At 34.4% G+C, this 14,047-nt stretch overlaps 6 protein-coding genes across 6 annotated transcripts; 2 read left to right on the forward strand and 4 right to left on the reverse strand.

Moving 5' to 3' along the window:
- Nucleotides 1–274: 274 nt before the first annotated feature.
- SAPINGB_P003067 (uncharacterized protein) lies at nt 275–1,910 on the reverse strand (the record flags this gene model as incomplete). The annotated part of the gene is made up of 2 exons (XM_031997785.1): nt 275–1,833; nt 1,904–1,910. The coding sequence occupies 2 exons, from the start codon at nt 1,908–1,910 to the stop codon at nt 275–277; spliced, it is 1,566 nt and encodes a 521-aa protein (XP_031853676.1).
- Nucleotides 1,911–4,397: 2,487 nt separating this feature from the next.
- SAPINGB_P003068 (uncharacterized protein) lies at nt 4,398–5,933 on the reverse strand (the record flags this gene model as incomplete). Its single annotated transcript, XM_031997786.1, has 1 exon — nt 4,398–5,933. The coding sequence occupies one exon, from the start codon at nt 5,931–5,933 to the stop codon at nt 4,398–4,400; it is 1,536 nt and encodes a 511-aa protein (XP_031853677.1).
- A 980-nt stretch (nt 5,934–6,913) lies between these two features.
- SAPINGB_P003069 (uncharacterized protein) lies at nt 6,914–8,293 on the forward strand (the record flags this gene model as incomplete). Its single annotated transcript, XM_031997787.1, has 1 exon — nt 6,914–8,293. One exon carries the CDS (start codon nt 6,914–6,916, stop codon nt 8,291–8,293), a length of 1,380 nt encoding a protein of 459 aa, XP_031853678.1.
- Nucleotides 8,294–8,356: 63 nt separating this feature from the next.
- SAPINGB_P003070 (uncharacterized protein) lies at nt 8,357–9,241 on the reverse strand (the record flags this gene model as incomplete). Its single annotated transcript, XM_031997788.1, has 1 exon — nt 8,357–9,241. The coding sequence occupies one exon, from the start codon at nt 9,239–9,241 to the stop codon at nt 8,357–8,359; it is 885 nt and encodes a 294-aa protein (XP_031853679.1).
- Nucleotides 9,242–9,643: 402 nt separating this feature from the next.
- Nucleotides 9,644–11,554, forward strand: SAPINGB_P003071 (uncharacterized protein; the record flags this gene model as incomplete). The annotated part of the gene is made up of 1 exon (XM_031997789.1): nt 9,644–11,554. The coding sequence occupies one exon, from the start codon at nt 9,644–9,646 to the stop codon at nt 11,552–11,554; it is 1,911 nt and encodes a 636-aa protein (XP_031853680.1).
- Nucleotides 11,555–11,628: 74 nt separating this feature from the next.
- Nucleotides 11,629–13,611, reverse strand: SAPINGB_P003072 (uncharacterized protein; the record flags this gene model as incomplete). Its single annotated transcript, XM_031997790.1, has 1 exon — nt 11,629–13,611. One exon carries the CDS (start codon nt 13,609–13,611, stop codon nt 11,629–11,631), a length of 1,983 nt encoding a protein of 660 aa, XP_031853681.1.
- Between the last annotated feature and the right edge of the window lie 436 nt (nt 13,612–14,047).

Raw genomic sequence — 14,047 nt, forward strand, 5'->3', positions numbered from 1 at the left:
ACGGTATTAACTATGGTTATTAAAATTTAACTGTCGTTGTATGTAGATGTTTGGTACCGAATTATGATGTTTTGTAACAGCAAAACTTTAACAATCGTGGAGCATGCGCTACAACCAGCAAATTTAAAGCTTTTTTTTTCTTCTATTTATTTATGCTCATTATTTAGAATTCATCATTCCTAAATATTTTTTTTTACAAATCAAAAACAACAAAGGTCATTAAAACGAAAAAGACTGAAGAGATACCTAATCAGGTATGAGTGAACAGGAATCTTTAATAGTCATAAAAAAAGTATGGACTCAAGTCACCAGCTGTTCTCTTTTCTTCTGGTGAAAGATTTTCCCATTTGGCAATAGCCTCAGGAGTACGCTTTTTTTTATTGTCATACATTAAACCCAGGAGATAACCAATCATCAAAATACCAGCCAGAAGAGAGAAGGCAAGGCCGATGGAAACACCTTTGATATAATGAGGGGCATCTTTAGCTAAGAAAGAGAACGTTGCAATGATGCCACCAATATTTCCGAACGATACTTGCCAGGCCGTAGAAATAGCCTTTCGATGATGACCTGAAAAATTCATGTTTGTCCAACAAACAAGAATAGGCATGGCTGTATAAAGACCAGAAGCTGCTAAAAAGAGACCGGCATAACGAACATGGACATTTGTTTTATTGGCCAAAAGCATGATAAATCCGGCAGCTGCAATTAAGCAGCAAACAAAAGAAAATGAGAATCTGTGTCTTAAACGATCGGAGAACACAGCCATAATCATGGAAAGACCAAAAGCAACGACCCAGGGAGGGACTGAATAAAATTGAGTTTTGAGAGGTGAATGTCCTAATGACTTGACAATAGCGGCAGCAAAGTAAGCATAACCGTATGCAGGAATAATTAGGCAAAAGTACATGAGACCACTAAACCAAATCTTCCATTCTTTAAAAACTCTAAGAATGCCTTTGAATGTAATTTTAACATCATGAGAAGAGTCGCCCACATCTAAAGCAAGCTTTTCTTTAATAAATAGACGTTCATTTTCCTCGAGATAAGATGCATCTTCAGGAAAGTCAGAAACACAGAAAAACATTAGCAAAGCGCAGAAGACTGTAACAGCGCCCTCAATAATAAAAATCCATCTCCAACCCTCAAGACCTCTTTTTCCATCTAACCGCCAGATACCTGCGGCAATCAAGCCACTGAATGCACCAGCAAGACAAGTGGAGGAAAAGAAAAACGAATAACGTTTTTGAGCTTCTTCTCTGCGGTACCACATGGACAAAAGATAGAAGCAACCAGGAAACATACCTGCTTCGCAGAGACCGAGGAAAAATCTAGTGACAACAAGACCACCAAAATTTCGAACAAAGCCTTGAGCTATGGTGACACATCCGAAAAGAACCATGCAAATAGTAAGCCAAACATGAGGCTTAAACTTTTTTAGAAGATAATTTGAAGGAATTTCAGAGACAATGTATGGAACAAAGAAAATAGTCAAGGCAGTATTATACTCGTGGCCACGCAGGTTAAGATCTGTTGCAAGACCATAAACGTTAGCATTAGAAATGTTGACTCGATCTAAAAATGCGAGAAGATAAAGCAGACAGATTGCTGGAACAATGCGTAAATCGCATTTCAGCATGAGTTTACGCTCATTAACACCATACTTTTCTGCAAGTTCGCTAATACGAATTTTTTGTTCTTCAGGTGTCAGTCTTAATTGAGAAGTTTCATCAAAACCTTGAGCTTCCAGTTTTTCCTGAGTCACCTCATTTATGGAAGAATCATGATCGATAGATTCCTTTTCAAGATTATGTTGTGAATTAACGACTTGGTCTTTTTGAAAAAAAAAAAAAAAATTAGTAATTAATCATTATAATGAATGAAAAAGATCCTAAAAACTTACCCGTCATTTTCAAATGCAAAAAAAAAAAAACTTAAGGTAAAAAGTAATGATACCAATTAAATTATCAATCAATTATAATAAAAAATGAAGGTTTAAAAAACCAAAAAAAAAAAAATGTGAACTGGAAATGTTATGGATATTTATACCTAATAAATTAAGTTCATTTAACAGAGGGATGATCGACTATGACTGAAAAATTTGGGGGAAAATACTTGTGAGCGAGAGAATAGCAATATGAAGTCGGGGGACCCAAACCGGGCCCGAATTTGAATAAAAAAATAATTCAAATCTGGTTTTTAAATTTTTTTGGCTTGAAGTTGGAAGTTTAACATAGCACTTAGTAGCCTCAGTTTCCAGATTTGGCAAATGCTGCCTTGTGCTTCGGAGGGTCTCTCTCCATTTCTAGTTAAAAAGGTATTATATCCGGCAAATTCAGTGTTCTTAACCGCCATAAAAAAGTCATTTAAAGGTGTTGGCTTTAACATATTTGTCCCCCACATTAATATCATAGAAATTTCTACCTACATGTCCGTATATGGGCCTTTTTATTCTGTACCCTTTACTTGATTTTCATCAGTTTTTTTTTTTGGGCCCCACATTTTTTGTTGCTCAGGCTTCCCCACTTTGAAAGATTTTTAAAGTAAAACATATATGTGTAATAATTTGAATTTTTTTTCGATTGTTTCTAAGATAACCTTTCTTATTCATATATTTTATATTCAAAGGGTTTAAGTAAATTGAATTATAAATAAAAAAAAATGTTCACTATGGTTTAAGCCTTACTCCTTATTATTTCTTAAAAGGGAAATAAATATGTTCTAAAGTCACACGGCACTTGCATCGGCACGCTATTTCGGAAAAATAAAAGCAAGCACATATTTTTTTTGCAAAATTATATAATTTAGAAATCTTCTGAATCAAATTTTAATAATAATTTAATAACTAAATTTAGGTATAAAAATAAAATAAAAATAAAATAAAATAAAAAAAACTACCAAATAGAGAAAAAAATTTTTTTTTCCAAAATTGCTTACTCATAATTATGTTTGATTTGAATTTTTAAATTTTTGAAAAACTGCAATTTTTAACTTTTAACGGCACAGAACAAAAATTTGCACTTGTTTTGTGAGTAAATAAAAAAATTTTTATAATGTGTCATGAGATTGTGGGGGGACATATCCACGGAGATACTCGGACATGTTACAAAATGGTATTTGTGTGGGGGTTTCATATAGTCATACTCTTATCCTACCAATCAACATTCGATACTGTCTCATGAGACCAGGGTGCAAAATCAGTCATTGAATTTTTATAAAATATTCCTTATAAAAATGATCCGGACGAAATTATGGGTAATTCTTTAAACATTGAAAATATTTGTACCTACTTATAGGTAGGCCTATTAAAAAAATTCAACAAAAATGAACGACTCAAAACCAAGAGCAGATCGTAGACCATAAAATTTATTAAATTGATAGTAGTAAATCATTGAATTATATTAATTATAACTAGTTAATTAACTAGTTATTGTGTAGATTGTTGATGGTTTTATTTCTTAGGTTGGTATTTATGTATTGATGAATTATCAAACGAAGATTTTTGAATTTGAACATTATGTTATTCATTGTAAATAAAAATAAATATTACAAAGTAAACGTAAAATTTTTGATATCGAACGCCAAAAAATCTTAGAGAGCCATGAGTTATTAAGAAATTTTTGAAAAATTTATTTTGTGATATTTAATAGTATTTATATTGATTTCAATCATACACTGCTTGAAGGTTTATCTAAAAAAAAATCAAAATCTTTAATAATGTTTCTTACATTCCAGATTTTGGTTCGGTTTTTCAGGGTCATATGTCTCAATTATTGACCGTTGTTAACCGAATACTCAATATTACCATATACGTTTACTGGAATACATTTTGACTAGCAGCTTACAAAATAAGTATCTTTATTACCATAATTATTTTCTGAAATTAATTTTAAAAAAAATAACTGGCCCTAATTCATAAGTCTAAGTAACAATGGTTTAAAGGTAATGTTAACAGTATTAGTGTTATTTTTAATTTAATGATAAAGTCATTAGGAAATTTAATACAAATGCCTTATTTTGTGCAGCTAATAAGTCTGATCTTCTTTAAGGATTCTAAAGCTGACTTTGAATTTAAATAACAAATGTTTTATTAAAATTAGATTTTTGACTTTTAAAACCTTTATATATTGGCTTTTATTTTGACAAATAATTGCAAGTTAAAGTTGATCTAAATTTCTTGACATGTGTATATTAGAGAACGTAAAGTAATTTAGAGTATACCTGAAAGACACATTTCTTGTTTACTTGGCATATCTTAATTGCATCTTAGGTGAGTTTTGAAATAACATTTAATTTAGTGGCTTAACTGTTGGTTGATCTGAGTGGCATCAACTACAGTCTTTGAATTTTTATCAAAAAATATAATAATTTTTACATGCTTATTATAACTGTTTTTTCTAAGAAGACAGAAACTCCCAAAAGTAAATGAGAGAAAACAAAGTAAAGAGCAGACTACCAGTTAATGTCACGTTGCGTAGTGTGATTCTTGTAGCTAAAAGCTTGCCACCAATGACAGCACTAGCAGTGCAAACGGCATGACCAAAAACAGATCCTATAATAACCCACCAGTAGTCTGACCCGGCAGCCATAGCAATAGTAGTGACTTGCGACCGGTCGCCCCATTCTGCAAAAAAGGTCATGGCAAAAATTTGAACCCAAATTGGTGACAAGATTAAACCAAACAAATTGCTCAAGCCTTCAGAAATTCGTTTTAAACTAGACAAAATTCCAGACCAAATTCCCGAGTTGTTGCGTCGAGGCCGGGGAACATAAAGTGATGCATCGCCAGCAATCGTGTCAAGTCCATCTCCGGAAATGCGCGGATTACTAGGGGTGCGTTGCAAGGGAGGGTTGGCCACGGGCGCAGCAGACTTTTCGGAAGCGCCAGCGCTACCAGCTGCTGAAGCCGTTCCTGCTGCATCCCTCAAGCCAAGTTCTAAATCTTCATTGTGACTGGTAGCATTAATTTCATTTTCCACTTCTTCCATTTCTTCTTCGACGCCGGCGTCTTTCTCCATAGTCATACCCTCACGTAATAGATTAATACCAAAAAAAAGAAATAAAGCACCAGCAATGAGAGCCGAAAAACGTGGTGAAAAAAATCTAGGAAGAGCATGACCAATGACGCCAGAAATCGCTGTCATCAAAGCTAGAGCAAAAAACGCAGCTGTAAATACAGTCGCACGATTGTGTTTCATTGCCATGATGGCAGCAATAAGAAAAGTCTTATCGCCAATTTCGGACATAATAGTCATAGAAATAGACACGACTAAAGCATGAAAGCGATCAGAAGCCTCAGAGTTTCGTTCTTGTGTTTTTAACTCAGTGCTAGGCTCTGTTGAGGAAGATAGTAAAGAAGATGACGAGCTGGAATCAACATTGATTGATCCGTCACTCGAAATTATGGGCACATTGGAATCAGATGACTGCTGATCAGGGGTCCCTTCGACAGGCTTTTTGGATGATTCTGTGTCTCCAACGCTAGCCTCACTTTGGTGTTCACTTGTTTCAGCTTCAGAATCCTTATCGACATGCTCTTGTGCCTTGGTCTTTCCCTCAGATGAAACACCCATGTTGTTAGGATCGTAGTCGTTGACCACGACGGGGTTTTTGTTTTCTTTTGTAGCTGCTACTTTTTTCTTATTTTTGTTAGGACTTAAAGATTCATTGTCGGGAACGTCAATCTTTTGATCTGAAAGCTTAGGTTCAGATTTCTTAAATGTATTTCCCTTGTCAAAGTTTTCGACAAAAGTATTATCCTTAGGTGCAAACTTTGAAGCTTTGTCCGCTGCTGTAAGTGCTTCGGCTTCCTTAGATCCGGGTGTAATAACTTCGGTGCCTTTGGAGATAGCAATTTCAGGCTTTGTAGGCTTTGCAGGCGAAGCTATAGCAGAAGTTGCCAAAAGTGTCCATAATATCGAGCTCAACCGCATGTTTTGAAAGATTTATTATTTTTTCTTGCTGGAAGTGTCTTTGATGTGTGTTGTTTCCTTCTTCTATGATGATGAAGATGATGAAAGTAATGTAGTCAATTCTAAAGAGGACAAAAGGAAATGGAAGAAAAAGTAGACTAGCGGGGGAAAAAATCGGGTGAGCAGCCTAATATATGATTTTTGTATATATTTGGGCTCAGCTTAATAAAAAGACAAAATGAAAGGAGAAGAAAGAAAAGGGAAGAAAAGAATAGGAATGAATGAAAATATTTAACTTCGTCACTTAAAAATTAGTGACCAAAAAGGAGGTCAGATAACTAGGGTTTGGCATACTATTTTTTGCTTACACGCAACATATAAACTACGAGGAAATGGAACGCATGTCGAGGACGTTCCACAAGAAAATTTAAAATAAAATTTTTTTATCTAAGCCTGGCTTGATTAACCACGCAAAAAAAAAAAAAAAAAAAAAAAAACAGTTGCATGAAATCAATTATATTGGCTATTCTTTTTATTTATTTATATATTTTTTATTTTATTTTATTTTATTTAAGAGACTCCATAAAGCAGAATCATTGAAGTCAAAAGCCCTAAAGAAAGACATGGTCATAGAAACCGCGCTGTTACAAACTCTATTTTCCATTGATTATTACATGTTTTGCTGTCAAGAAGTTAACTTCCACGTGTGTTTTAAACAGGATGGGATAAGCTTAACAAAATAAATTCTGGTTCGAACCATTCGTTTTGGCTCTTATTATTATTTTTTTTTTTTTTTTTTGGAATCCAAAAAAAATTGTGCGGCTCAACATTGGATCGTCAATTTTTCAGAAAAAAAATTTGTAAAATTTTAAAATGAACAATAAATTGAGCGTTTATTTGCTATCAACTTACACATTAACCTGCTCTTACCTTTGCTTTTTTTTCTTTAGGAAATTTAAATTTTTATTTCCTTTCAAAAACAACACCCACCAAGACTTCATATGACTTTAATCCACCTCGAAATCACTGAATATGGTGGCCGAGGCTTTTTTGCCAACTCCGATATACCCGAGAATACAACTATTTTAAATTGCTCGACACCATTAACCTTTAACATTTTTCGAAAATACAAAAAAGATGCCTGTGCATATTGTTTTTCCTGTGACTTTCACAAGAGCTGCAAATTTAAACTCGATCCCAAACATCAAGTTAAACTTATTGAAAGATTAAACACTGAACTTGGCAAAAGCACATTGCAACCAATAAAATTCTCTATACCATCCTCATTGGTCTCACAAACTCAAGCATTTGGTGGTCTATTTTTTTGTTCAGAAATATGTAAAGACGAATGGATTGTCAAAGAGGATCCCACAGGGCTCATTTCATTTATTTTAAATTCTATTGATCAAGCAGTTCCAACGTCAAAAAAAACACCTGTCCCAGAAAATGTTTCTTCTGTTTTGACGTCTGAAATCAACTCCGAATTTATTCAAAAGCAGTGGAATGATGCCCTTGGTGTTGCTGAACATATCACGATTTCTCTTGCATCTCAACAATTGAATTTATCAACAACAAGCATACCCTCTTCAACATCATCAAGTCCGGCATATTCTTTGACTCCAGTCACACCCACCACTCCTAATTCACCAATAAGCTTAACAAGTGTTATTTCAGATGTTATTTCAGATACTGATTCAGAGCCCAAAACAAAAAAGAGCTATTCAAAAAAGAGCCGTTCAAAAAATAAAAATAGAAAAGTTCCTGCAATTACATCAGAAGAACAAGACATAGTCAGATTTGTTGCTGTACTTGTTGTTAAAATGTTTCTTAAATCATTTGGTGCTGCAGTTTTAAATAAAGACGAAGCCCCACTGATGAGTGCCTTTTGCAATGAAACTTCTGATGATGGGTTCCAGTATTTTGGTGATCTTCAGTCAAATGAAGAGTTACATCTTAAAACTCTTCCCGACATGCTTGAAATCCAAATTAAGGTTTTTATGTTTTTGAATGCCGTTCTTCCCTTACAACTTTTGCCATTTTTAACTCAAAAAATTTTCCGAGATATTTTGGGCCGAGAAGCAGCGAATGCATTTGGGATATGGCAGCTTCCGATAACACCTGACAGTGAACTTCTAGGGTCCTCTCTTTACCCTTACTGCTCTTTTTTTAACCACGCGTGCAGTCACAATGTTAGAAAGGTTCGGAGCGGTCGAAGGATTATTTTTCAAACAAATCGACTGGTCAAAGCAGGCGAGCAACTTTATATTAATTACGGCATGTACAACGACATGCCTTATAAAGAACGCCATGAACAGCTTAAAAATCAATGGTATTTCGATTGTCAATGCGATCGATGTTTGAGTGAACGTGCTCAGATTTAATTAATAGACAGTAATAGATTAAAACAAAATAAACTTTATGTTGAGATAATATCTCCAATACTATCATGTTAAAAATGCATCATAGTCATCCTCTCCAAACTCATCCGATATCTTGCTATCATAATTTGTTTTTTCTTCATTAAATTCTTCATCGCCAAAATCTTCCGTATCAGATTCAAATATCGAAGGTCTTTTAAAGTCCCTATTCAAAGGCAAATGCTTTGTCAATTTATTCATTGCCATTGATAGACTATTTTTGTCGTGTAGGTTTTGCTCATAAGGTTCGTTTTTTCCCACGTTATTTTCGTCGCCCTGAAAAATTTCATTTTTATCATTTGAGTTTGATGGGTTTTCTTTTTCAAGTTTCTTACGTAAAGAAAAAAAGTAATCATCAGATTTCAGGTGTGGTTGATTAGAGTCTAATGTTATCTTAACTATTTTTGGGTTTGTGCTATTTTCGTTAAAATGGCGTTGCTGAGCTTCATTATTAGACGGAATTTTATGTGTATTTTGATGAAAAGGTTTACCATCCACTGGCGTAATCCACGATTCTGATAATCCTTGTTTCGGCAATGGGAAAATTGATCTAAACGATGTCTTGAATTTTTCTTGTGACTTGTTGACAAAAATATGTCGGTTTACTCTTTGCATTTGGTCCCGAACGTGTTCAAGTTCTCGTTCATAAAGCCATATTGCTTGTTGCAAAATAAAAGGTTCTGACACTTGAAATCGATTTGCTAAATAGCTCCAGTCTAATTCACCACGCTTTAAAGTAGTGGTCGATAAATATTCCCGTAGTTCATGTGCCTTTTCTTCATTCCATTCATTAGACCCAGGATCTTGAAATCCATTCCTAGAAAACGGAAATCGTAAATATACAACAAATTTGGGTAGTTCTTGCTCTTCTTTTGGCAAAGTTTTAGGTGTTTGGTTTTTACTTTTGTTCATGATGTACTAAAATTTTTCATCCGTCATGAATAAATATAGTTTAGTTGAAAAAAAAAAAAAAAAAAAAAAAAAACATAAATAAATTCATTTAGTAGCATCTCATGTTATTTTGTCTCAAAAGTAAGCCCATTCGATTTTAATTAAATTAACGGTTCGCCACCAAAGGTTTTTCTTTTAAGTGTGCTAAAATATGCAGCAATGTAGCAACCAGAAGTTAAATTGAATCCGTTGCTAAGTTAATTAGTACACAGATACTGTGGCTGATTAATTAACAATATAGTTAATTATAGTTACATGTAACGTAACCGTAATTAACTACAAATATTGCAGATACTGTACATAATCAAATTCTTATATGACCCCTTTTAAATTAATCAAACGCCACCTTTTCATAGTATTACAATGTCTTCAAAAGGCTCAGCGCATTCAGATAGAAAACACAAATCATTTCATCATGACACTGATATAAAATCTAATTTTTCAAAAGGTCATTACGGTAAATCCGATCTTTTTAGCCAGAAGTCAAATGGAGACCCAGAAAGTAGTAACTCATCTAGTAATCGACACCGGTACCGCGACGGTGTCCATGATCGTGATCGTGATCGTGATCGTGATCATGACCATGATCGCTACTGGCACAGAGATTATGAACAATCACGAAAAAGGAACCTAAGCAATAGAAATCATAGCAGAAAAAAATCGCGTTCTCCATCTCCCATATCAATGAAGCACAGTTATAGAGATCATCATCAAAAATCTGAGAGACAAAAGATCAGACCAACACACTTTTCACAAAAACAAAAGGAAACAGAAGAACAACGCACAAAAAAATGGGTTGCAGAAGAAGATTCTTTTGTATTAAAGCAAATGAAATATGGTGCCTTGCTACGAATTAAGGAAGGGAGATCAAAACCTATTGATTGGATTGCCGCAAACTTACGCTTGATTGATGGAGATCCTAAAGTTTATGATGCAGATTTTAATAACGATGATATTGACTTTGATATTCCAATTCCGTATTCTATTATTTATGGTTTGAACCTTCAAAATATAATTACATTGGAAGAAGATGTACAAAAATACATTGAACTCGACAGGCATCCCAGAAATACGGAGTTTTGGGAAATGGTACTCATACTATGCCAAGATCGAAAAAAAATACTTGAAAATATGGCGTTAAATGAAAAATTAAAAGGAGGTGCAAATCCTGAAGATGACCTTGTCAGACCGGTATCTGATGATATTAACGCAGTTCTTGATGGTAAAACGTACAGCCAGCTAGTGGATTTAGAAAAAGAAGTGGAGATAATGAAAATTTCAAAAGATCCGTCCGTTGATATAGATTTTTGGGAAAGACTTCTTAGGGAATTGGTTATTTGCAAAGCAAAAGCAAAGATTGATCAATTTTACAAGGCTGTAATAGATGAACGGCTTAAACAACTTCGAAAGCAACAGCATACAGAAGCTTTACGTGCAAAAATACAAATATCACAGCTACTGTCTCAAGGCGTTCGTCATTCTGCGAAATCAATTAATTATTCCTCTTCTATGGATACCATTTCACCAGCCGACCAGGCAAATAACCATATGTTTTTGGCCCAGTTTATTAATCAGGATGGCGTTCAAATCCAACGTATACAATTTGCTAATTTTATTGAAAATTTGGAAAAGAACAGAGACTTGGTCAAACAGCAAAGATTTATACCTATGAAAACACGACCTAAAGATAGCCAGTCTCGACATATTGTTTCAGAATTTAACGAAGAAAAAAAATTGGCATTTATGCCTCCGGTTGTGACAAAAACACAAACAACATACGATGCCGACGGAGTTCAAATGAATGAAAATGAGGAAATGTTTAACAGTGAAGAAAACATGGTACCACTTGAAAACAATGGTGTTTATGGATCTGATAGCGGCCTTCAAAAACCACGATTTTATAATCGGGTTATCTTGGGATATGAATGGAACCGTTACAACCAGACTCATTACTCAGCAGAAAGCCCACCTCCCAAGGTTGTTCAAGGTTATAAGTTCAATATTTTTTATCCAGATTTAATTGATTCGAAGCAGGCTCCTACATTTTCTATTATCAGAGACAAACGCAAAACCTCAAAGCAGCTTGCTATTGCTGCTGGTCAGAATGATACATGTATAATCAAGTTTCATTCGGGCGCCCCATACCAAGATATTGCCTTTAAAATTGTTGATAGACAATGGGATAATTCGCCCCATAGAGGGTCGCGTTGTAAATTTGAAAATGGAGTCCTTCAAGTTCACTTTAAATTTAAGCGTGTGTTTTACAGGAAATAATCAATATTTTTTTTAAAAAAAAATAGATGAATGAATTAAGTATTTTCTAATCTTTAAATTATAATCTTACAAACTTACAATCTTAACTCTGTTGGCTTGATACTTTTACCAGTATCTTTTAATTTACCACTTAGATCTCTCTTTTGGCCCTTCTTGTCAATTACTGTGACATTGGCTTTCTTCAATGTTTCCATAACATCAGCCTTACTGCCCTTCTTTTGAGCAAGAGACTTTTGCTTCTCCTCCTTCTCTTTGAAAACCTTGGATTTTCTGGCCTTAATCTTTCTTCTGAGCTTCTTCTTGTCTTCACGGCTCATTTCGGATCTTGATATTGGTAGACCATCACGGCCAATGACTTCTAGATTGTTCATCTTGGCTTCAGAAGCTTTAAATACTTCCTGTGGAGCAAGTGTGGCATCTGTAGAAAGAGCTGTAGGCTGTGCATCTTCCATAGAAATAGCGGGAGCTTCTGCAACAATTGAGATAGATGGTGTTGGTGCTTTTGGTGTGTAATGCCATGCTGATAAACTATCAAGCTTACGGCTTAGACCAGTAAACATATTCACAATCTCTTGGTGGACAGCATCCAACTGTTCATTTTGCTGAGCAGCATATGCATCAGGATCTGTCTGTTTAAGATAGTCTTCTTCGTAAAGCTCACCCAAGGACTTTTTGGACTTTGTTTCTTGAACATCAGCAAGCTTGCTAGGTCGAAATTCGGGAAGTGTATCAGGAAGTCTTCGTGGAATATCATCGAAATCATTTTTCTTAATTCTTTTCTTAATAAGATCTTCCAATGTTTCGGTAATCTCTTGGGTAATAACAGGTGCTGGCTTACGAGAACGCTCAAAATCTAAGTCGGCTTCTAACAAAGAATTTGCTGGTCTGTCTTTAGCTTTGGCTTCACCAGAAAGCTCCCATGACTTTGATGCGACATTTTCTTGTTCAAACTTCTCAATCTGATTCCTTATGTCACGTTGTTGTTGCTCAAGTGTAGAAAGAATTTCCTTGGTTTTATTACCATTTTCTTCTTCATCATCATCTTCTTCTTCAAACAAGTCCTTGCGGATAGAACCCATAGCCTTCTCATATTCTTTTTCGTCTGCATCTAAATCAAAACCAAAAAACTCTTCTTCTTTTTGTGTGCTGGGTTTTTTCGCACTTTTTCTAGTATCTGGTTTCTTTCTGTTCTTGTCGTTAAATGCTCTCTTTTTCTTTGGTGGTGCAAAAAAATCTTCATACTTTAGAGCATCTAAGCCGTCATCTTCTTCTTTTCCATGATCTTTAGTGCTTAAATCTGCGAAATAATCGATATCCTCATCATCTTCTTCATTATCCTTTTCAAGAGCTTCAATCTGTTTTTGAAAAGCATCAAGCTTAAAAAAATCATCATTAAGTTCCTTTGCTGCTTCATTATCCTCATCGCCTTCTTCTCCACTTTCTTCTTCTTCAATTTCATCTTTAGTCTTGCTATTATCCTTGTCGTTATCATTTTCTTTTTCACTCTCTAGTTCCATATCCGATTCCTGATAATCATCGTGCTCCATATCAATATCAAAATCTGAATCATCTTCCCCATGAGGAACATTTTCTTTCTTCAACTCAAAGTCATCATTTTCTTCTTGTTCGGAATCTTCTTCCGAGTTAATGCCATCTTCAGATTCGTCGTTTTCGCTAATTTGTTGGTCATCATCATCCTCTTCTTCATCATCCTCTTCGCTTTCAGTCATTTCGGCGCTTTTAAAAGAGCTTCGTTTGACAACACCCTCATCAATTAGTTGAGGTACTTCTTCTGCAACTACTTTATCTAAAACACCCTCAACAATCATCTGAGCCTGGGCCCAAACTTGCTCCACATCTAATCCCTCTAAATGAACTTCATCGAAAATAGAATAATGTGATGCTATGGGATCCAAAGATTTTTTAATAGAATCAAGAGATTGTTTTTTTAATGTTTCACTTGGAATCAGAAGATCATATGGGCGAGATTTCAAAACTTCTAGCAGTTCTAAATCTCCTATAGATTTTTCCGTCTTTCTGTTTTTCGAAACAGGCATTTTTGTCGATGTTTTTTAAAAAAATTTTAGATATTGTACACCAAAATGAAATGACAAAAAAAAAATTTCAAAAAAAAAAAAAAAAAAAAAAAAAATTTTCTTTAGAAAATAGCCGTATTGTACGCACGTGATTATAATTATGTATCTGAAAGACTGAATAACAGCTAGGTTTAAAACCAAAACCTCGAAACAGAGATTTTTTTTTTTTTCAATTAATGCAAATACTTAAGATATATATAGGTTGTATATTATTACTATGATGATTTTCCAATATTTTTCAAAACAAACTTCAATAAATCATTTAATACCAATATGAATGGTGGTGAGTTTAGGTAAATTATTGTGGTTTATCAGATGACTACTATACTTGGTAAGGAATGAACTCTCAAAGCAAGGCATATCCCACTTATCCAATTATTTAAATTAAAAATTTGCC

The sequence above is a fragment of the Magnusiomyces paraingens genome, assembly GCF_902498895.1.
Source record: "Magnusiomyces paraingens strain CBS 517.90 genome assembly, contig: contig2, whole genome shotgun sequence".
Lineage (NCBI taxonomy): Eukaryota > Fungi > Ascomycota > Dipodascomycetes > Dipodascales > Dipodascaceae > Magnusiomyces > Magnusiomyces paraingens.